This window comes from Leptonychotes weddellii, chromosome 8, assembly GCF_054177405.1.
Source record: "Leptonychotes weddellii isolate Sample4059 chromosome 8, ASM5417740v2, whole genome shotgun sequence".
NCBI classification, from domain to species: domain Eukaryota; kingdom Metazoa; phylum Chordata; class Mammalia; order Carnivora; family Phocidae; genus Leptonychotes; species Leptonychotes weddellii.
In genome coordinates, this window is record NC_138376.1 from 2,057,606 (window position 1) to 2,080,206 (window position 22,601).

At 42.8% G+C, this 22,601-nt stretch overlaps 1 protein-coding gene across 1 annotated transcript in view; it reads right to left on the reverse strand.

Moving 5' to 3' along the window:
- Positions 1-22,601, reverse strand: part of CARMIL1 (capping protein regulator and myosin 1 linker 1) — a 293,460-nt gene that overhangs the window by 94,585 nt on the left and 176,274 nt on the right. The window contains exons 15-21 of the mRNA XM_081827521.1: positions 20,961-21,065; positions 16,968-17,037; positions 9,630-9,711; positions 8,839-8,938; positions 8,682-8,736; positions 3,847-4,019; positions 2,320-2,388 (exon numbers count right to left, since the gene is read on the reverse strand). Coding sequence (XP_081683647.1) covers positions 2,320-2,388; positions 3,847-4,019; positions 8,682-8,736; positions 8,839-8,938; positions 9,630-9,711; positions 16,968-17,037; positions 20,961-21,065 — 654 coding nt within the window. The remainder of the gene's footprint in view (positions 1-2,319; positions 2,389-3,846; positions 4,020-8,681; positions 8,737-8,838; positions 8,939-9,629; positions 9,712-16,967; positions 17,038-20,960; positions 21,066-22,601) is intronic.

Genomic DNA, 22,601 nt, shown 5'->3' on the forward strand with positions numbered 1-22,601 from the left:
GGCGAGGAGGGAAGTCCAGCATCCAGCTGCTCCTTGGGTTTTAGTCACCAAAGGAGCCCCACAGTGACTACGTGTGACAGCCAGGCCCAAACCCAGAAAATGAAACCAAAACATCTGCTTGCAAGGCAAGGACGGGGGCATCCACAAAAACAGTCTGTTCAGGCTCTGCGCCCCTTTCAACAAGGAGGCCCCAGAGTAGCCACTGTCTTGAGAAAAGCTGCTTCCCACGGGCTTCCCGCCTGGCTCAGCACCTTGACCTCTGCAGGTCCTGGGGGCCCGCTCTCACACACAGCCCACGTCCACACTGCCCTCGGCTCCCAGTGAAGCAACTGGTGGAAAACTGTGTCCCCGTATTACCTCCCTGCTGCCAACCAGCTGGTGAGACGCAGAAGGGCAGGGGGGAGTCATCTTTGCATGAGGCAAACAGCTCGGAACTCTGAAAGTGCGCCCTGGCCTCGGACCCCACCCCTGGCTCCTGCTCCCAGACCACACACTCACCCTGGAGACACCTCCTCTCTCCTAACCCAAACCCATCTGCCCTTTGCTACTGCATGGCACTCAGGAAGATTGACCTTTTGAGCCACGTGGTGACAAGTGGGGTCCCCTAGCGCACTGGGATCCCACAGTCGGTCGCCTTGTAAACACTAAGCAACACTCACGGTGTGATTCTTGTGGAAGAGTAAATTAACAACTCATTCCCAAATAAGGTACTAATCATGCAGGATGAATACAAAAAGAAGTAACCATCTTAATAATAGCAGTCATCTGTACGGTTGTTATCTAATGGGGGAAAAAAAATGTCTTTCGGTCCAACTTAAGGGTGGTTTAATGCAAAATAATGTGCAAAGACAAAGGCTGTTATTTCCATGACTTCAATCTTTTACCTTGGCTTTGTTTTAGCAGAATTGTTTGGTTTGGTTTCAGAGGGGCCAGCCAACTGAAATGAAGAGACAATGCATCTATTTTGCAGCCGTGAGGATTTTCCTTGGCCTCGTCCAGCGATGATCATGCTGCAGACCAGCATACTTTATTTGAACCAAATGTGACTTTGGGCCACTGGCATCATGGAGCACGGCGTACAGAACAGACTGTAAGCCGGGGAGCCCTACCATCAATGTGGAAATGTTGAGTACCGGGTGTGCAGGCTCTTGGGCTTCCCACAAAGACCAGTATGGGCTGCTAGCAGTCTACAGCAGAGGCAACTGTGCTGTTCGCACCTAAATGTAGCTATTTGTAAACAAATGTTTCCATTCCAGGGTTTCCTGGCGCAATGGGAGTAATTATAGGTGGAAGGCTCCAGGGAGAGGTGGAGCAAGTTGCCTTGTCCATATTTAGTGACGGTCTGTGGGGGCTGCAATCATAGGCTCCTGACTAAGTCAGAACCCTGGGATTTAGAACTGGAAGCCACTTAGGGATCTCACTCTGTAAAAGAAGAATTAATCAGAAAGGTGTGATGCTTTGCTCAAGAGGACAGGCTTGCTGGTGACAGAGCCGGGGACTGAATGGAAGGCTCTTTTTTCCAGGCCTAGGGTTTTATCCATGATACCATGCTGGGCATGAGAGCTCCACCTAGGAGGCCTCACGCATGAAGGGAAATCTGGGAAAAAACACCAATAATGAGCATTCCCCGATCCCTTCCCCAGGGGCCCAGCTTCTATGCTACTAGCCCCTTATTTCCCACCCACATTTTGTAACCTCTCATTTCTAATGCTGTAAACCTGCTTTGATCATTTCTGCCTTCAGAATACAATATGAGGACTAAAGAGCTCAAAAAGAACCAGGATTTCTAGAATTTCTTCCAGCCATCTTCATATTATTGCCTCGTTTTGTTTACCAGGGAAGTAAATTTGACAATAAACAATAATTGCAGGCTTTAGTTACTATGGTAATAAAGAAAGCCTCTGACAGCAGTAAGTTAGCCTGCCGTCCATCAATTTCAGGTTTATTGTCTGGAGCTCAGCTTTCTTCTCTTCACTGTATTCAGAGTTGTCATAATGGGCAAAAAAGGCAAGACCTGATGGGAAGAGAATGTGAAACCATAAGGAAAAGCCAGGTGACCATGGTGTGGTGTGGCCCCTCCACCATGATCTCATTTTATCCTCACGATGATGGTGCATCTCTGCCCTCGTGGACAGACTAAGAAACTCACGCCAGAACAACGTCCATGTCTTCCCGGGTGCCATGGCTGGGTAGCACTGGCTAGCTCAGACCCAGATCTTCTGGATCCAAATTCACTGCTACCTCCATCATACCACAGGTAAAACAGACACCACTGGTTCCTTTGTATTTTTCCAGAAAGAAGTCCCAATTAAAACTTACTTTTCCATAGCAACAGCTATATCCTGAAAGCCTTGTGCGGTAATGTTGTTCTTGTCCCATATGACAGTCCTGTCGGAAAACCAAGTCACATAAATGATCAGACATTTGGGGATGGAGAAAATGATTCTCCTACTGAAGATGAATCTCTTGTAGAAAACATCACCTAGGTATTTTAGCACGACAGGCAAGGAATAACATCAACTTAGTTTTAGACACAGCAAGGATGAGCATTTCCTCCAACACTACATTCTTAACCCATTTACTGCTCACATAGTACAAAAAAATCACAATAAAAGCCACAGCATACTCATTAACGTGCCATGATGTTACCTGATGCTTTGCAGCCAGAAAACTCTGAAACCTGATTTCTCTGATATTCTCTCAACATATTCTCCAAATAGTATTCTAGTAGTCATGTCTGAAGCTAGAGCTGTTTATAAAAGATGCTAAAGAATCCCTTGTCCAGCACAAAGAAGTTCAGGTCCTGAGACTTTTTGGTCCATCCTAAGTAACTAAAAGGAGTCTGTCTTCTGTTTTCATCATTGCCCTGACATGGTATGATCAGCCATCCCAGAAAGTTCTCACTCTGCTGGTAAACCCTTGGTTTCCATAAATAGATGTTGTTTACTTTTTAAACACAATCTATTTTGGAAGAAAAGTACTACTTCACTTTCAGAATGTGAACACTTCAGAGGTATTTTGGTGTCTGTCAATTCACCTGCCACATGAAGCAGCTTTTATTTGTCTGATCCAAGAATCACACCTCTAAATGCTTTCCCTTCCTGATCTCAAGGACTTTCTTTACATACACTCTGACCTTCAGAGAAATTATTGCAGTTTTTGGCTTCAGTGTAGACAGAAAGTTCAGGAGGGCAAGGGAAGTATCCAGAAACATCAAGAAAGAGCCCCTTGAAGAGCAATGTGAATTAAATATTCATTCACCAGACTGCTGGACGCGGGAGCAACTGGATCTCTCTGAAGGATGGATGGTAATGTGGTCCTTAATAACAGTGGTTACCAAGTAGCCAGTCCTTAAGAAAAGCCACTTGGGAAACACTACAAGTGGCTGAAAACCACTACACAGAATAGTTAGCACCCAGCATGAACTTGCCTTTAACCAAGGCACCTCCTGCGTCCCTGGGGTTTTAAGTCTTTATATTGGCAGCAGTGGGGGAGGGGAGGTGACGGGCTCACAGCCAAGGACAGGGAAGGCCCTCGTGTGGGACCTTCCGTCTTCCTGGCCCTGCTCACTGCCCCTCCCCTCACAGCTGCCAACACCGTGAAACAGGACACTGCCCAGTTCTCAGTTGGGTTTCATGCCACAGTGAAAATCTGTAAGACAACAGCTCACGGGAATCACAATGTCTAACTTTGGGACGCCCCCTGCTATCCCCAGGATTTTGACAAAAGACTTGAAACAGTCACCGGCTCTCCAATGCTGGGGGGCCTGAATCTCTCCCAGAGCTTTCTAGGGCCCTCCTTAGGGCGAGCATCCTCGTCTCAGGGCCGAGCGCCTGACCCGCATACCTGAGCTTGGTGTTGATCTGCAGGGCTTTGGCCAGCATCTTCGCTCCCATGTCCCCCATCCCGTTCCCACTGATGTCCACTTTGGTCAGAGAGGTGTTGCTTCCCAGGGCATTGATGAGGATGGTGACCTCGGTCTTGAGTTTTGAGTCGGCCAGGGACAAGGACTGCAGGGGCTGAGGAGGGAACAAGGGGCAGCAAGCAGTGACATGAGCTGGTGGAAGCAGCCTCCGCCCACCATGACCCGTTTCATGGAGAATCACCAGGGAGGTGCCCGCTGCACACATCCAGAGCGTCTCGTTTTGAAACTCTGGTTCAAAAACAGAGCCAGTTTTTGATGAATGGGACCCAAAGGTTCTGGATACACACGGAAAGCTTGGGTTTCAGTGCTGAACACTGGCCACCGCTCTCCTAAGGGAAGGGGTGGAAGGACACCTGAAGTGGCAGGTGCCAGCTCTTTTAAAGTGGAGGACAGGAAGGGGCGACTGGGGGGCTCAGTCGTTAAGCGCCTGCCTTCGGCTCAGGTCATGGTCCCAAGGTCCTGGGATCAAGCCCCACATCGGGCTCCCTGCTCCGCGGGAAGCCTGCTTCTCCCTCTCCCACTCCCCCTGCTTGTGTTCCCTCTCTCGCTGTGTCTCTCTCTGTCAAATAGATAAAATCTTACCAAAGAAAAAAAAACTTAAAAAAAAAGAGGTATGGGGCGCCTGGGTGGCTCAGATGGTTAAGCGTCTGCCTTCGGCTCAGGTCACGATCCCAGGGTCCTGGGATCGAGCCCCGCATCGGGCTCCCTGCTCCGCGGGAAGCCTGCTTCTCCCTCTCCCACTCCCCCTGCTTGTGTTCCCCCTCTCTCTGTGTCTCTCTCTGTCAAATAAATTTTTAAAAATCTTTAAAAAAAAAAAACTGCAGGACAGGAAGAAATAAATAAGACGAGTACATGAAATTTCCGAGCTTCTGGTGAAATGACATCTTAAAATACTAGCAAAGGACAAATGCAAAATAAAAGCCAGCCAAGATTAATAATAGCTGACATTTACTGAACGCATACTATCCTTAACCACCGTTCCAGCTTTTTACACGTATTAATCATAGAAACCCCCAACACTTATGTGTTATAAACTCGGTATTGTTATCCCCATCTCTCCCAAATGAGACACAGAAAGGCTAAGTGACTCAACCGAGGTCACATGGTTAGAAAGTTGCAGAACGGAATGGATTTTGTGCTCTGGGCCCCTCGTAGCTTATCTTTGATCCTTTTAATGATCGCCCTCTGTTTTATCTTAGAAGTACCAATCAGAACACATGTAATTTTTTAAAAAAGAGAAAAAGTCAAACGTCTGTGACTTTTTTATTGCCATAAGCTGGATGGTGAATCCAAACCAGCTCGCTTGCTGTCCATTTCAGCCAGGGATTGAAGACCCCGTGGCCCAGAGGCAGGTTCTGTCTGGCCCCAAAAAACTTGTTTATGCCTCCGGACCAGCCCCGTAGGCATCTGAATTGGCAATTCCTGAGTTCCGCCAGAACGGAATTAATGAAGCGGGGAGAATTCTAGAACCTGAAACAATGCGGCCCCAACCGTCAGAACTCAGTCTTCCCTGGAGGATCTGGATGTCTTCCGGGTTGCTTCAGGTGGTCTTGAGTGGCCCAGCCATACTACACAGTTCTAGATGCTTATTCCATAAGCAGGCTGACATTACAGGGAGGAGGACATGGAGGCTAGAGCCATCTACACTCCACCAGGGCCCATGGCATCCGGGTTCTCAAGATGTACCTGGAGACGCTGCGTGGCGTCTGTCTGTACCCACTCAACCACCCGACGTTGATCTGTTCAAGGTGCATCTGCCAAAAGGCTACAGAAGGTGGGACGGGGGCGCTGATGGCTTCAAGACTCAGTTATCCACAAGCAGCCTCATGCGTGTGACTACAGTTTGACCAAGTGACCACACTCACTGTCCTTACTGTCCAAATCTGGCCATGCTTTCTAAACCTAATACAGCTACGGTAAAATCAAAAGGTAATCTATTAACGTGAATCAAATTTCTAAAATGAAATGGCCTGGTAAATGCTAGGGCACTGAGCACCAGAAAGCCTGCATATGTTTAGATGCAGGCAGCTTTAGGGAGGTTGCGTTAATGTTAAAATCCCGCACTCAAGGAAATGGGAAAAAAACTAAACTAAAAGGCTTCAGCCTCGGGAACCTTAATGTTTTAAATGAAAACAAATGCAGTGTTCCTTTAATAAAAAGCTCTAATCACATCTCTCATCATTTCAATAATCTCTATTCAATTACTACAAAAATGATATATATTACAGCTGCTTCCTCATTCTGGAAAGCTGCCAAGTCTCCAAGCTAGCAAGCACCGGATTCCAGTACTATATTCAAACTCGAATACACCCCAGTTAACACTTAAACATAATAGGTAGAGTCATTAATGCGAACAGAAGAGCCTGAATCGCATGCATATTTATAAGGTCATCCCTTCCTGATTTACTGAACTTCCACGCAATATTACTATTTGAAATCTTACTATTTCTTTTCATAGCTGAACATGCTTAATCTGAGAATCTGCCTCCTTGCTACAGGCACTCCCAGGAGAAATACGTTCCCTTCCACTGGTTACGACACGGGTTTGTGTCTAACACTTCAAAACAAGATTCCCTGGCATCTCAGCCCCTCCGCGTACAGTCCCAGGGCTCCGGTCACAGCGGCCTGACAAACATGGTCTGTAGTTGAAAGTGACATTGGAGCCCCGGGCATCTAGGTTTTCCAACCAAATTTAACATGCAACACGAGGCGAAGATAGTGTTCCACGGGCCGTCAAAGAACAGGCTCCTATAAACACAAGGTCAGAACGTACAAAGCAAGAGATGATTTTATATATGGAAAAACCTTTAAAAAATAAAATAAAAAGACAGCCCGATTGTGTCAGTTATTGGTGGAATTTTTAGAGTCGCAAGACTCAGCTCCTAATCATTCTGAATTGTTTTGCACATTACTAATTCAGAAGTAGGAAAAAAATAGAAGGTAATTGCTTTCTGAAAAAGCCACCTACTTTTCAGTGACATGAACATAAAGAGCTTTCTTTCCACTGTATATTATTAGCGGCAAACTTGTAACTTGACAGAATTCACATTTACATAAATAGCAAACTTTCCCACCTGCAAATATGTTTTGAGGTGTGTTTTAAATATCAAGATTGGTTTTAAGTGAGAGACTTTTGGAATTACAGAAACAGAAGACCCTCATGTAATAAGCAAAACATGAAATTTTAAAATCTATTTTTCATAAAATGTAAATTTTCCTAAAATATGCACTAAGAAACAAGTATTTGGGGATGAATATCAAATGGGATTCTGCAATATAAGCTTCCTCAATCTTTTAAAACTGGGCCAAGACTGTGAATTCAGAAACTCAAAGCAAGGTGGTGTAAAGTCAAATTAAATATGCAAAACTGTGTCAATTCTGATTTATGCCCCTAATTTTAATAACCCAGTAAAAAAGTAACAAAACAAGGTGTTACCAAATGAGGACAAAGAGAAGTGCCCATATTCATTAAATAATAATGAGTTTCATTTCTAGTCCATAGGTTGGAAATTATATCCACACAACGAAGAGGCAGGACAGCCGAATTTTCTCGCACCCTCCAGGTTAGAGCCACACAGAGAGGTGTGGGCAAGGAGAAGCAAGGAAAAGTTCCAGTCTCCACCTCTCCTGGCCCTTTAGCTTGCTCAGAAAAGTTAGCTTACAGTCCTAATAGAATTTGCTACTATCCTGTATGAACTCAAGAGGGAAAATGACACTTTTTAAAAATGTGTCCTATCTCACATGATTCATAGAGGAAATCACTCTTACGACCTACAAAGTAGCTATCACAAAACATTAATAATGTGAGTCTTTGTCGTAGGAATACATGTTGATTTGGGTTTTAGGAACCGTAAAAGCTGGTTGGTGGCCAAACAGGACTAAAATAAGTAATGGACAAACTCTTAAAGAGCATCAGTAAAATGTAAGGTACAAAATGTAAGATACACTGGGTTTAAGTTAAAGGAATTGACAGCAGAGTGCTTCTCGCTTTGTCCATAAAGTATCTTTTTCTTAGGGCGCCTGGGTGGCAGAGTCAGTTAAGCATCCGACTCTTGGTTTTGGCTTAGGTCATGATCTCAGGGTCATGAGATCCAGCCCCGAATCCAGCTTCTCGTTGTGTGCAGAGTCTGCTTGAAATTCTCTCTCCTTCTCCCTCTGCCCCTCCTCTTCATGCTCTCTCTTTCTCTAAAATAAATCTTAAAAATATGTATCTTTTTTCTTTTTCTAATGCACCTTAAAGGGCAGCAAAATAGGATACTATTTAAAATTAAATTTCTTTACCCAGAACCAAGTCTTGGCCAGGAGCAACTGAAGGGAATAAAACTAGAAGAAGGACACTAGAGCTCTAGAAGCAATTTAAGATGGGCGACCAACCTTCTTAGGCTTTTGTAATTCTGCATAATTACTAGATGAAATTCAAATTAGCAATATGATGTTGCCCAGCATGATGTAAGGTCAGAAAGTCAACTAGATTGAAAAAAATTCATGCTTGCAGATTAGTGCATCTGCTGAAGTTAGGAAGTAGTAAGTCTTATTAAAAGATGGGCTTATAAGTCAATTTATACTTCTTTTAATCTTTTAGTTACAGTCTTCCTTTAATTAGTAATGAGTTGAAATGAAGAGTAAGCAATTTTAAATACATTTAACTGTACTAAAGCATAAATATCTAGTTCATTAAAAAAACAATAGAAATGGTGTATATAGATAAAATTATCTGAAAGTGTAGCAACATTAACTTGGTAGAAACAATACTCACCGATTCTTCATCTTGAATCATCTGCACTAAGTTGTCCAACACAGGTGTCAGATTTCTAAAGAGATTTTAAAGATGTGGACAGTGGAATCAAATCAAAAGCTTTCACGAGGTTGCTTATTTTCATCATTGTCATATAAAAAAAATTTAAAGCTCTTACTTGGATTTCATATTATTAAAATTTTTGCCTAATGCCAGGTGTTGTATTGATCTGTTTTTACTGAGCCACACTATTAAGGTGGATAGGTCAGATTCTAAACCTGGAAAGAATCAGAGTAAGCAGATAATCAAAACACACATGTATAAATAAATTCTCAGCTGGAACACAATTAAGCAAAGGTGACATGAACTTGGATGACTTTCTCTACCGTCCCGAGGGCCCTGGGATTCTAATCTTTCATTTTCAAAGGAATTTTTTGCTCTCTTTTCATGTCCTATTATTTCACAGGGATAAACTCATTCTGTCAGCAAGGAACGGGGAGAGGATGAGTCTCATCTCTGCCCACAATTGTATAAGAGAAGATCCTAACATCCCGTTTGCTGGTAGGTAACTGCAGTTGCCAATGCAAACTAAACAGGCTCCTACTCACATGCTACTGTAATTGGCAGAAATGAAGCTAATGAAACAAGTTTCTGAGTAAATACACAAGGATTTTATTTTATTATCACCAAGAATGCAAAAGGTCAAATCAAGATCGTTATCGATGTTCTGATGAGGATTTTTTTTTTTAACTGACTTCTTTTCTTGCATTTTTGGCCATGGTATCAACTTAGTAAGACTTTTGGTATTGACTTATTCCATAAATAAATTCTGTTAAAACTTAACAGCCCTATTGGTCAAGAAGTGAGATAACACGTTCATTAAGGTGTTGTCTAGGTTGAGCTTTCTATTTTCCCCTTACTAACTTGCTTCAAATAATATTTCTGTTTCTTTTCTGGTTTCTGACTTACCGTTATCGGAGATATCTAAGCTGGTGATGTTGTGGATTTCGGCGATGCAGCCTTCTAATACTTGTGCGCCTCCTGATCTCAGCTGGAGAAACACAAACCACACACAAGGTGAAGCGGTCACCTACTGGACGTGGAACCAAAAAATACTAAAAGCAGGAGATACAGTCTCCGACTTGGTGCCAAAGAACGAGTGAACGCTTATCAACTCCATAGCTACCATCAATGGTAAAGAGCCAATCACTAGTCATTGCTACTATTTCCCATAGCACCGAACTCTGGAAATTGCTAGAAAAAGAAACAGAAGATGGAGACCATACTCTCTGTCAGCATGGGGAATGCAGCTTCTCTCAGCCCACAAGAACTGTCTTCATTTCTGACTTTTGGAAACCTAGCAATTCCCTTTTATACATGGGAAACCAGTATGGATTTTGTTTGATTATTCCAGATTTCAGGGTAGAACTCCACCAAGTAGCAGCAAAACAATCAAAGGAGACAATGAAGATGAAGTGTTGTTGACTGTCATCCACGTCGTGAAGGACCCAGCCCACCTTCCCACCGAAACAGTGTGCAGTCTCACGATTACAAAGTAAACAGCGAAAGGTGATTATTAAATGATTTGTATAAACTCATCGAGCCACAGAAGAAAAAGATGTTAGATCAATTTAAAATATTATTATGGTTGCCTTGTAGCAAAACTAATTCTCATTCCATGACCTCATTTACTTAAAGAGACAGGCAACCTATAAAACTCAATACTTTGCATCTTTTCCCATAAAACCAAAAGCATTATCTACAGAGGTCAGAGTATCTTTTTATTCTCCACTCAGCAACTATTTGAGTTCCTACCATATGTAAAGGATTGTAAAGGATGCAAATTTCCTGAGCTATGGCCCCTTTGATCAGCTAACTTACTATTTAATAAGGGAAAGAAACTATCATTTATTGGGAACCTATTATGTACCAAGGGAACATAGTACTTCTCTATTGATATAAGAAAATTAAAATGTATCTAAATTTCTATACCAAGTGTAAAATGCAAAATGCTACTCCCTAGAACTTGTGCAAGTTCTGATGTAAGAATTTAAAGAATCCTTAGTTCACTATTTTAGATGCAATATTTTTATGGTACCCAGAACCAAAACCTGCCAATTTCCCTGGCTCCTTGGGTGTTAAGCAGTTTTGGGATTGCTCTTTATTCAGGAGTATTTCAGTTGAGGTATTTAAATTCAGCCTTCCCTACTTTCTATGGTGCCAGCAGATTACTCTGGGGGACCCGAAGTGAACTCTAAAGGGGAGTGTCACACAGAGACACACCTGCCCAGGAGGCTGGTCTACATACTCCAGGGAAACCAAGACCAATTAACCCCACAGCTGAGGGGCTTATAACCCAATGTGTGGAGCAACTGCCAAGAATCAGCAGGTATTTTACTACATGTGGTTGTATTCCCAGGTGCTCTCGAGCTTACCCACATGCCCCAAGCCCAGCTTTATCACATCATCTCTAGACTCGCCCCGGCAGATGCTACTCAAAGTGTGGTCCACAGACAGGTGGCAGTCTGCAAAGTTCGCTACTGATCTTAGGTAAAATAAGTACAGAAATTGACTATAAATATTTTAGAAACCTTAGTAATAATAATTTTAGGTCTGTTGCATCTAATAACAAAAAATGAGGGCTTATATTGTTTATGTCTTTTTAAATCCTTTTTTATATATTTTTGCAAAAGTATTGGTTTATGATGAAATGGAAGTAAAAAAAAAAATAACAACCAGGTTTTCACCACAAATAGTTTTAAGAAGCACGACTTCAGATCACAGCTTGTTAATACTTGAAGAAGTGAATGTATATTCAGACTACTTCAAAGTTAAAGCAAAAAATACTTCAGGCAAACACTTCAAAGAAACATAATTTGATATTCAGAGCATGAAAAAAATGACACTTCTGAGAAGATAAACGTAAGTGCCTAAGTCTCCACAATTTGATTATTTGCTGTTAGTGATGTCTCTGTTGAGAAGTAAAATTTCTACAAGAAAATCTCTACTTGTTATTATTATCAAGTACAGTAAAAATATTCCATTTACAGATATGGAAAATATAGGTGACATTTAAGTGCTCAATTCTGTTTATTTTACAAATACTCTTGACTGCTAATATTTGTAGCATATACCCATAAAACTAACATTTTCCAATAGCTAAAAAACAATCAAATATATCCACAGACCCTATTTTGATTCATAAAGTACTTACACAGTGGCCAAGCTAAGGAAAGCCCAAGGAGAAAAAAATGAAAACACGTTATCAGCAGTAAACAGAACAGAGAAGCTGAAGCCTTTATCAATATACCATGTAAAAAAGCAAGAGTCAGAAAAACACTTCCAACTAAAATCTGCTCCCAAAACCAAAATCAAAAATTTAACTAAGAAGATAACTGATCCTCAGTTACCAAGAACATTCAATTGAATTCACAAGTTATTAAATGCCTAAAACTCCCCCAAAGCTAAAGCTTTCCCAAAACAATAAAAGCTCTTCCATTACTGTAAATGAAAATCCTTTTAAATGAATTTGCATAATTAGAGGCTGTGTCCACATGTGTGCGTGTAAAACTGGTTTTTAAATTACCCTCATTTGGATCCCACACACTAACATTATTTAAAAGAAAGCAAGATCAAAGAGGAGTCAATGTGACTGAATCACTGAATACTTTTTGAAAAGTTAAAAAATAAACTCACATTTCTTTCCACAGAGAAGTGTCCTCTCACTCGAGAACGGTGGAACATTTCAGATGTTACTCATAGTTCTAAGTGAATAGTTGCCTCTAATACTCAAATAGCCATAATGGGGACAAGAGAAACAAGGAAAACTAAAATCTAGACAGAACTTTTATTTGGAAAATTCATTTTCCTTTGGGGCACACCTGGGGGCTCAGTCAGTTGAGCATCCGACTCTTGATTTCAGCTCAGGTCAGGATCAGGGGGCCCAACGGGAAACTGATCCACAGGGGGTACTATAGTTAGGAACCCCCCCACACACACACAGCACACCTGCCTTCGCGCCTCAAAGCTGGGTGAACCACTGTCAAGTCGGACGGAATTGCCTCAGAAGTTCCTATTCGCTTGCAGCAATGTCCTACTCATTACAAATTTTAGTATCCGGGGCTCCTCCTTCTACGCATCATCAAAGCATCTTGCCATGAACTGTGGAATGAGTTTGTGCAACTGTGGAACGGGAAGTTTCTCCTTAAAAGAATTAACTCTACACCCAGACCTACACCTAATTCTTGGCTGTAATTAGCCTTTGAGTCTCTGTTGAAGCCTCGGGGATTTTGCTCTCTCACTTGGAAGGAGAGTGACGTGGAAGAATTCAGTTGCAGCACTTACCTACTCTCCTGAAGTAGGACTGTGAAAAAGATTTATCAACACAGGCCAAAATGACAGACTCACGGCCTCCCTTCAGGTAGACAGGTATGTGGGGAGAATACATCCGCATGCCAATTTCATTACTACCATATAAAACAGTTCGGAAATGCTTCTTTTGGAACTAACCTTGAGGGCAATGGAACGCATTTCTTTGAACATCCACACGGATGCTGAATCCTTACCCTTTGAGAGTGAATTAGGATCAGCCACAGGCCATTCACAGACAAGTTGGGCCATAGAGGGTGATATGGTTTTGTGTTGGAAATCACGTATGACTATAAATGGATGAGACTAATTGTTCTTGAAAGATTTAAAATAGCTTTGAAGGCAATTCCCAAAAAATGTTTCAGAAAAGGCAGAATATTTATATGGCTTCTAAATAAAAATTTTTCAGAAAGGCCGTACTGACCCATGCTGTGAATTCTGACATTCAAAATAAGGCTTCGCTGTAGTAATCCTCTTCCCTCCCAATTATGGCCCACATGTGCCGGGCTCAGCACGGTTCCAAATACTGTTACTTTCCTCTCTCCTCCCGATAAACTCAACCATCTTAGATGATGGCCTTTTATCTTCTGTAACACCCATAAAACCTGATTTTAAAATTAACCAGTGGCAAGTAGCTATTTTGTAAATAAAAGGAACTATTTACTTATAAATATACAAAGACTTCACGGTATTTCACACACACAGTAGAGGGGATTGTGTCTACGAGGGCTAAAGACAGAATGAACAGAAAAAAACAGACACATGCATAATTTTAAACTTCCAAGTCGCGAAAGATTTTTTCTGAGAGCACTACCTAAACTCTGAAGTGTCAAATCATTAAAAGGGTTAGCAGTTAATACTCAAATGGCCAAGCATTCTACAAAGATAATATCATAACCCCTTACACCTTTACCGGAGAGATTTACTCTCTCGTGGAGAGGAGCAAAGTGAAACCTAGTTAGATTTGGACACCCATCTATAAGAAGAAAAATATGATAAGACGCCTTAATTTAGAAAAATAATTTGGTGTTTCACCAATTTCCACAAGCAGCAACATAAGGTGACTTTATAAATGTGGCCCCTGGGACTGTGATTCAAGCATTAAGATGGTGGGAGAGGGCGCCTGGGTGGCTCAGTCGGTTAAGCGACTGCCTTCGGCTCAGGTCATGATCCTGGAGTCCCTGGATCGAGTCCCGCATCGGGCTCCCTGCTCAGCAAGGAGCTTGCTTCTCCCTCTGACCCTCCCCCCTCTCATGTGCTCTCTCTCTCTCAAATAAATAAATAAAATCTTTAAAAAAAAAAAAAAGATGGTGGAAGAACATGGCACCAAGGTAGTCTGGAGGGTCCCCATCTCTCAGCACTACCGCTGCATCACAGAATCCATAAACGAATGGCCAAAAGGAAGTTGTAATTATCACCATCGTAATGGCCAACCCTACCATCAGAGAGCAATCATTTCATCTGGATTCCTGCCTTAGTAAGAAAAAAATTATAAAGGGAAAGTCTAGTAGCTATTGGGGGGAACCATATGAAATTGCCAACAGCCTGCCATTTCTGACCTACAAAAATGTCAATTTTATCAGTTCGCCAAATAGAACTGTCTTTGAAAGTTATTCCCAGTTGGATCACAAAGGAGTTTAAAGAACAAGCTACACAGTGATATAACAGTCTTCTTTGGGCATATATGGCACCTGACAACTTATTTGAGAAGAAAATATCTAATCATACTTGATGTTCTAATAATTACCTATATAATTAACAACAATCAGGAAAGCATACTTTCATCATGACTCTGCCATTAGTAAGCCGGATTATTTCAGCTTCTTTAGAACTCGCTTTCTTCATCTGTAAGTATGGGAACCAGATGATCACTTACGTCCCTTCCCATTTGGATCACAGAATTAAACAGAAGATGTTGTACTGAGAGCAGTCACTATATTTAATGAGGAAAGTGAAACATCTGGGTCATTCAGTAGTGTCAGATAGTAGAACAATCAAGTTTATACCAATTTGCTTTTTTTGATAGAATAACCCTTCCTATCCCCATTCTTCTTACTGCTCCCCCCATACAAAAGTTTTTACTACTGCCAGGTCCCGTAAGAAAGTATTAGTAAGCAATTAATTCATATTTCCAGACTCGGTTTCTATTATATGATCTGTCTTTATAAATAAAAGAACACTGGGGGCGCCTGGGCGGCTCAGTCAGTTAAGCGTCCAATTCTTGATTTTTGGCTCAGGTCATGATCTCAGGGTTGTGAGATCAAGTCCCACGTTGGGCTCTGTGCTCAGCACAGAGTCTGCTTGAGATTCTCTTTCCCCCTCTCTCTGCCCCTCCAGTTGTGCTCTCTCTAAAATAAATAAATAAATCTTACTTAAAAAAAAAAAAAAGAACAGTGATTTACACATGAAAATTTGACAGTGCCCTTTTTTAGGGGTTTTGTGGGGTTTTTTTGTTGTTGTTGTTCCTTTTGGCTTTTCTTTTTTCCAAACAAAATGACTAGGTAAATCACACACAGTTGGTATTAACCCCAGCTCAAAATTAAAAAAAAAAAAAAAAAAATTCCTGCACTAACAATTTACATGGTATGATTTCAAACTTGTCAGTTTCTAGAATTTTCAGAGAGGTAAAGCATCAATCTTCAATATTTAGTGTTATGCTTGGTACCTGGCATTCTGTTAGGAGCTAAGGGAAACACAAAATGAGTAAGACACAAATAGTATCTTCCGGAAAGTTACAGCCTAGCAGGGAGAGCACATAGGAGCTAATCAAACAGTTGCGCAGGACACCCCATGGGTCACTGTCCAAATGCACGTCACCATCATTAAGTACCAGACAATCAGAAAAGAACAAGATCGCCAAGGGCTGAAGCAGTCAGGGGGGAAATTCTACAGACAGATAAGCAACAAAAGCAAAGAACCCTCACATGCCCCAGATGCCCCAGGAAGCACTTTGCAAAGAAGAACTCCTCTAAACCCTGTAAGGAGCCACTGGGAGGGGCACTAACATTGCTCCATTTTGCAGATGCAGACACTGAGGTTTTGCAGTCTTGTCTAATTCATGCGGGACCACATAGCTAGTAAAGACCAAACTCGGATCGAACCCTAGCAGTCTGATGCAGGCATGGAGGAGACTGGACTTGAGCTAGATCCTCGGAGAGGGAAGCCTTGGGGAAGAGGGACATGGCAAGTATGTGGCAGGAGGAGAGAACAGTGGGCAGAAAGGCCCAGGAGCAGGAATGAAGGGACATCACCTCCAGCCCCAGGAAGAAGGAACCACGTACGACGTGCTGAGTAAAGTCAGGCTCTGAAGGGGCCCTGTGGCTTGTACCTGGGTCTTTTCTTACTGGTCTCCACACAAACTGAAAGTCTCAAGACTAAAAGTTCAGGTACCCTCTAAAATGCAGAGGCTCTTAGTCTCAAATTATCTTGGTGTTCTTTGATAGGAAGGGTCTGGAATTGCTGTAATTTTGAGAAGCATCTTAATTTTCCTGTTTTAAATCGAGACATTAAAAAATAAGGCGAATGACAAGACAGTAATTCTCTTGCACACACTCTGAATCCAAGTCAGGTTACACGCATCTGTCCCCTGCAAGGGACACAGAACATTGCATTTTTCGTAACGGTAAAGCTAGTCTATGGCTTTTGTATCTCAAGGTTTCATCATAAAATACTTAAGCAACTGGCACGAAGAATGAATAAAAAACAAACAAACCCCAAGTCATTAAAAACACACTTGAATGCTTTCTGAACGGCGTTCTGTGGCTGTTTGTAGATAAAACTTGCAAAATACAGAACATCAGAAACTTCTATAAAATGTGTGTTTTTCTGCTTCATTCATACCCTCTGGATTCACAGCATCACACTTTTTCCAGGAAAGAGGCAAAGCAATTTTGAGGCTATCATAATCTCTTCCATCCCGTAGTCTGAACGTGTTCTTACCTCACAATTGCTGAGATCAAGAGAAACCCCCTTCAAGTTATGATTGCAAGCCAGGCCCAGCAACAGCGCTCTGGGGGGAGAAAACACACACATCAGACACAGATTCCACAGGCTGCACCGAAATACGTTCACACGCTGAATAAAGCCCAGAAAAGGTCAAGCACCAAGCACCATGTCAGGTTTTAGAATGCCAACTGCATTTCTTCCTCCCAGACACAGTGAGAACTGACGCTGTAACATTCTTCTGTCTGACTCAGAGCAGGCCCATTCCGAACGCCGGGATCGCTATTCCTACGCAAATAAACCAACAGTACCCCTAACTGCACACTGAAATTAAACGGTGTTCATCACAGATCAATTCCCACCTGCATCTGCCTGAGAACACCTTTAATATCGTTTAGAAAATTATGAGGCAATTGTTATTAGAGTAGCAAAGTCACACTGGTTTTCCCTACGGAATAGGTTATGAGGGAGTCAGGCTCCGCTGTACCCAGGACCAGAAATTACGGTCTACGGAGAGGGTGTTTTTGTTTTGTTTTTCCCCAGCATCTACAGCAGGAGGTAGGAAGACAAGAGCATGGGAGATAAGGCCCAAGTCCGGAGTCCGAGCCCAGGATTCTGCCTGTCTGTCCAGCTATGACAGGCTGGTCTCGGGGCAAAGCACATCACCACCGTGAAGAGGCATGTTCTGGTCTGCATGCTGAGGAGACTGGACTAATCATGTGGCTCGCATCTCTAAGACAATGAATCGGTTCCACCTGCTCAAGTCAGTCCTGTAAAGTCTAACACCCTTCAGCAGGCTTCACGCAACAATTTGACCCAGGCACACACATCCATCAATCACGCTGAAGGGATCACAGACCTCAACCGGGCCCGGGGCGGAACACACAGGTGAGCACCAGAGGGCTCCTGCTGTTGGGCAAGGGCGACGTGTGTGTGTGTGTGTGTGTGTGCGCGTGCACACACCACTGTAAGACAGGCAGACAGGAGGGAGTACTGGGGGGGTGGGGGTGGACCCAAAGCATCAGCTCCTCGGGGAACTACTGGTTCTCAGTGTTCCCATATTCTCCACCTCGTATACTCCACAAATACTGCGGGGTGAGAGTGAGGTGGAAAGGCACCTCCTTCACACCAGTCTCTGGGATCCCCCCTGCCGGTGACTCTGGCCTCATCCACCCACTTAGCGAGAGAGCACCGGGGAAAGCTCCACGGCAGGAAGCGCTGTTACTCTTCACGCAGTGATGGAAAAATGGCCTTAAGGATTGTCCTCTCCAATCCTCCATCATTACTGCAACACTGGTTAAGAGAAGAATTTGCATTTCATTTCGCCGGGTCTGGATATGTGATGCCAGTTAGCATTTTTGAGAAGCTCATGCAATAGGTTTCTTAAAAATACTCAGCCCGGGAGACGGGGAGAAGGGGGGCCATGTGACAGGGAGCAAGGAAGGGCACAGGGAAGCAGGGACAGGGGGAAGAAAGCGAAAGCGCCAGCATGAGCAGTAAATAGGACCTCGGGCCTCACTCTGAGTGACGCAGAAGCAAGGAGCATCCTCAGGACGCACGAGAACCACACTGAAGATTTTAGGAAACACAAGGAACAATGTCACCATGTTCTTTACTAAAACCCCTGTGGCCTGACAAGTCTGCAAGGAAAAAGCACAGCTATGAAGTAAGCGGTCAGAGTCTTCCGTTGTTTTTGAAGAAGCCCCAGATTGTGGGAGACTTCTGCAGAACACGGTGATGCCCAAACTTAGAAGGTTTCTCTCAAAAGCATTTGCATTGCTTTAGCATATTCTCTTATGGCTGCTGACCTCCAACCCCTCAACAAGCGAGGGTCTCCATCCGCCCCTCTTGGTGTAGGGGAAGGTGGTGGGGCAGGCACGTCGGGAGCCTAGTGGCCGCTGGTGGGAACCACGATGTGCCTCCCAGAACCCCCTCAGCAGTCAGTCCTCCTCCGGGGCGCGACCTCAGCCAAAGAAACGTGCCTCGCCCAGGCCACATCCTTCCAGAGGCAGACTATACCAAGGACCGATCGACACGGGGTAGAAAATCCGAGTCTCTGTCCCCTACACGCTATGCTCCATCTCAAAGTCTGCTTCCTGAGAAACCCGACCTGTGACCGTGAGTTTGGGCAAATTACTGAGCTTCTGGGGCCTCCATTTCCTCAACTCCAGACTAGGAATCACAACACCTGCTCACAACTGCTGTCAACATCGAAGTGGGAGCCTTTTCCTTCATGTTAAGATTTTTATTAAGTGAAACACAGAGCTGAAGAGATTACTGACAGGACACTATTAAATATTCACATAAATAACAGCAGGTCACAAGATTTAACAATTACAAAGTAACTTTGAGGCATAATTTTTATCAGTAAGTCTCTATAATAAACAGTACAGTAAAATCTAGTGTTGTGGTGGTGTGGAATATTCTATAAAATCACTAATGCTAATCAATGAAGAGCTACTCTGTATTTCACAGGATCAAGAACACTGAAAGAATTGGAATACTGTGCACCTGTCAGTAACTTTTGAATAAGCAGATCTCTTATCGGTACACTGAGGGCAAGGATCAAGTCTGGATCTGCTTTCCACCCAGTGCCCTCCTCATATCTGGCACATTGTAAATGCACAATAAGTATTAGCTGAATAAATGAATGAAGTAAATATGACTAAATTATAATGGATCCCCCTTTAGAATACTGATTCTGAAGTTAGTTTGATTGATATCCACACAAACAGCCTCATCATGAGACTTTTACTATCTGAGCTGTTACATCTACAGACCTCTAATACACTAACTCAATGTTTAAAAAAGAAAAGGCCTGCCATACACCATCGGATTTCTTTCTTAGCACTTGACTAGATCTACTGTCCTTAAAGACATCCATTGTTTTGGTCTTATGGTGCCATATGAGATACCGCAATCAATTTCACACCTCTCAAAAAGAAGAAAGCAATTGGGGCGCCTGGGTGGCTCAGTCGTTAAGCGTCTGCCTTCGGCTCAGGTCATGATCCCAGTATCCTGGGATCGAGCCCCGCATCTGGGTCCCTGCTCAGCAGGAAGCCTGCTTCTCCCTCTCCCACTCCCCCTGCTTGTGTTCCCTCTCTCGCTATGTCTCTCTCTGTCAAATAAATAAATAAAATCTTTAAAAAAAAAAAAAAAAAAGAAGAAAGCAAGTCACAAATTAGATAAAGATTAATTTTCTAGTAAAATGAATAGCAGACACTGATTTTAACATGTCATACAAATTACAAGGGAAAAATTAAATGCTGATTTACATGCCAACTAGGGAAAGGAGAAATCTGTGCATGCATTTGGGAGCATGCGACCTGTACACATTTGTAACTACCTGGAAATATGTTTTTTAGACTTGTAGAGAATTTGATTCTATGGCCCTTCTGATTATTTCTGGCAATGGTGAATACAAACTTCAAGGATGACAAATTATCCTCAAACTTTATTTTAAAGAGTTTAACTTCACCGCTAGGGATATTAACCCATTAACTAAGTTGACTGCCAAGTAAACACACCAAAAAGACAGCTTCTACTGACCTAAGTAATTCAGGAACTAAAGCATCTAAAAACTGATTCTGTTGCATACACACTGTGTACAGAGTTTATTATGGTTAGGAGAAATATGGAGAAGAAATATTGACTAGAACACACACATGAAAATACCTAAAGTGGGCTGAACAGAGGTTAACATAAAGTCAGTGGTACCTGGGAACACAACTTTTACAGATCAGTGACAACTGCCAAGGTCACAACCCAAAGAAAGATTTTTTTTTTTCCATAGAAGATGCAATAATCTCAATAGTGCACAATGTACTCAAAAAAGAATGTGATTTCCTTTTGTGCCCCAAAGTGAGAAAGGCATTTTCATCTGCTTGGCCTGCTTTAGGATTACGTGTCTTCTTCTTCCCTTCCCTCAAGCACATTCATAATAACAAACTGAATGTTAAAAGCTCTGGAGAAAATGAATTAACGACTCACTTTAACGGCTCAGGAGACAGTTTTGTGCCTGAAAGGTTGAGCTGCATCAGAGACAGAGAGCTACTGAAGAACTGTTTGAAGGACGGGGGTACTTCTTTTCCTTTCCTGAAAAACAAAACACAAGAGTCCTACCACGAGCAGTTATACTTGGGGTTGGTACCCCACTTCCAGACTAGCAAAATCACCTGTTGGTTATTCAGACACTGGGGAACAAAAATCCAGGAATCCATTACATTTTCAGTAGAAATTTAAAGGTAAAAAGAAACAAAATGTCTGGAAGCTAAATAAATCCAATACCATCAAAGGAACAATGCAAGAGAAGTTAAGACATTTAAGTCCTTAAAACCACTGCTATTCTTTGTAGCCAATGATCTCAAAACGTGTTTTACCCATAGATCTCCTTGTTTGAATTTTTTTTTTTAAATTTTTTTATTTGACAGAGAGAGAGATAGCGAGAGAGGGAACACAAGCCAGGGGAGTGGGAGAGGGAGAAGCAGGCTTCCCGTGGAGCAGGGAGCCCGATGCGGGCCTCGATCCCAGGACTCCGGGATCATGACCTGAGCCACAGGCAGACGCCCAACGACTAAGCCACCCAGGCGCCCTCCTTGTTTGAATTTTTAAGAAACTGGGAGGTCAAAGAGGATGTCTATTTCTCACAATTTAATGAGCTTTCCCTCTGGGTGGCACTGAATACTAAGGATCGTTACGTGCACTTGGCAAAACTCTCAGACGCAGCCTGTCTCAGATGCAACAAGATGTGACCTAATGGTGAACTCAGGAACAACACAGAAAGTCTGACTGGCATGAAGCCTGCGTGGCAAAGATCCTGCTCAGCTCCTACATCCATAGGGCAAATCTAATCATTTCAGGCCAAATATTCAAAAAAAGACAAAACTCCAAAGAGATGGCTATAAACTGCAAATACGTGCCCTAGTTGTTACGGCAGAAATCCTACATCTCAAAAAGAAAGTAGAGTCAACGCCACGCTAGGAGGGCTTTGGGAAAACAAGACCCCAGAGTCAAAGTTGGAATGTGAACCCTTTGCTTGTTTTGTTCTATCTGCTAGAAGTGATGGCAGGATTGAGTAAGTCCACATGCGTGAAGCCCTCAGCCTGATGGAGAGTAAACACTCATTTAATGGTAGTTATTTATACTCTGTGGGCAGATTCAGAGTCTCAGGGCAGAGGCCAGGCTAGCAGTCTAGCTCACCCACATAACATTCAACAATATTTCTTGTACAAAGGTCCAGGAAAACCTATGTTAGAAAAAGGTTTTAAACAAGATAATTTTAGGCTACCTGAGAAGAACTACCCAAGCAACCAGAATCTCTAAGAGGTTGAAAATAAATTTAAGAGGAAAGAAAATTCTAGTAGAATATATATTAGATGTTTCCAATGAACTCTGGCTCCAAATAGTGAAACAATATAAGCTTGTATACTCCTGTTCGTTTTCGATGAGCAAATGTTAAAATACTCTCTGAAGGGGCACCTGGCTGGCTCAGTCAGTTAAGCGTCTGCCTTCGGCTCAGGTCATGATCCCAGGCTCCTGGGATCCAGCCCCACATCAGGCTCCCTGCTCAGTGCAGAGTCTGCTTCTCCCTCTCCCTCTGCTCCTCCGCCCTCATGCTCTCTCTCTCACTCA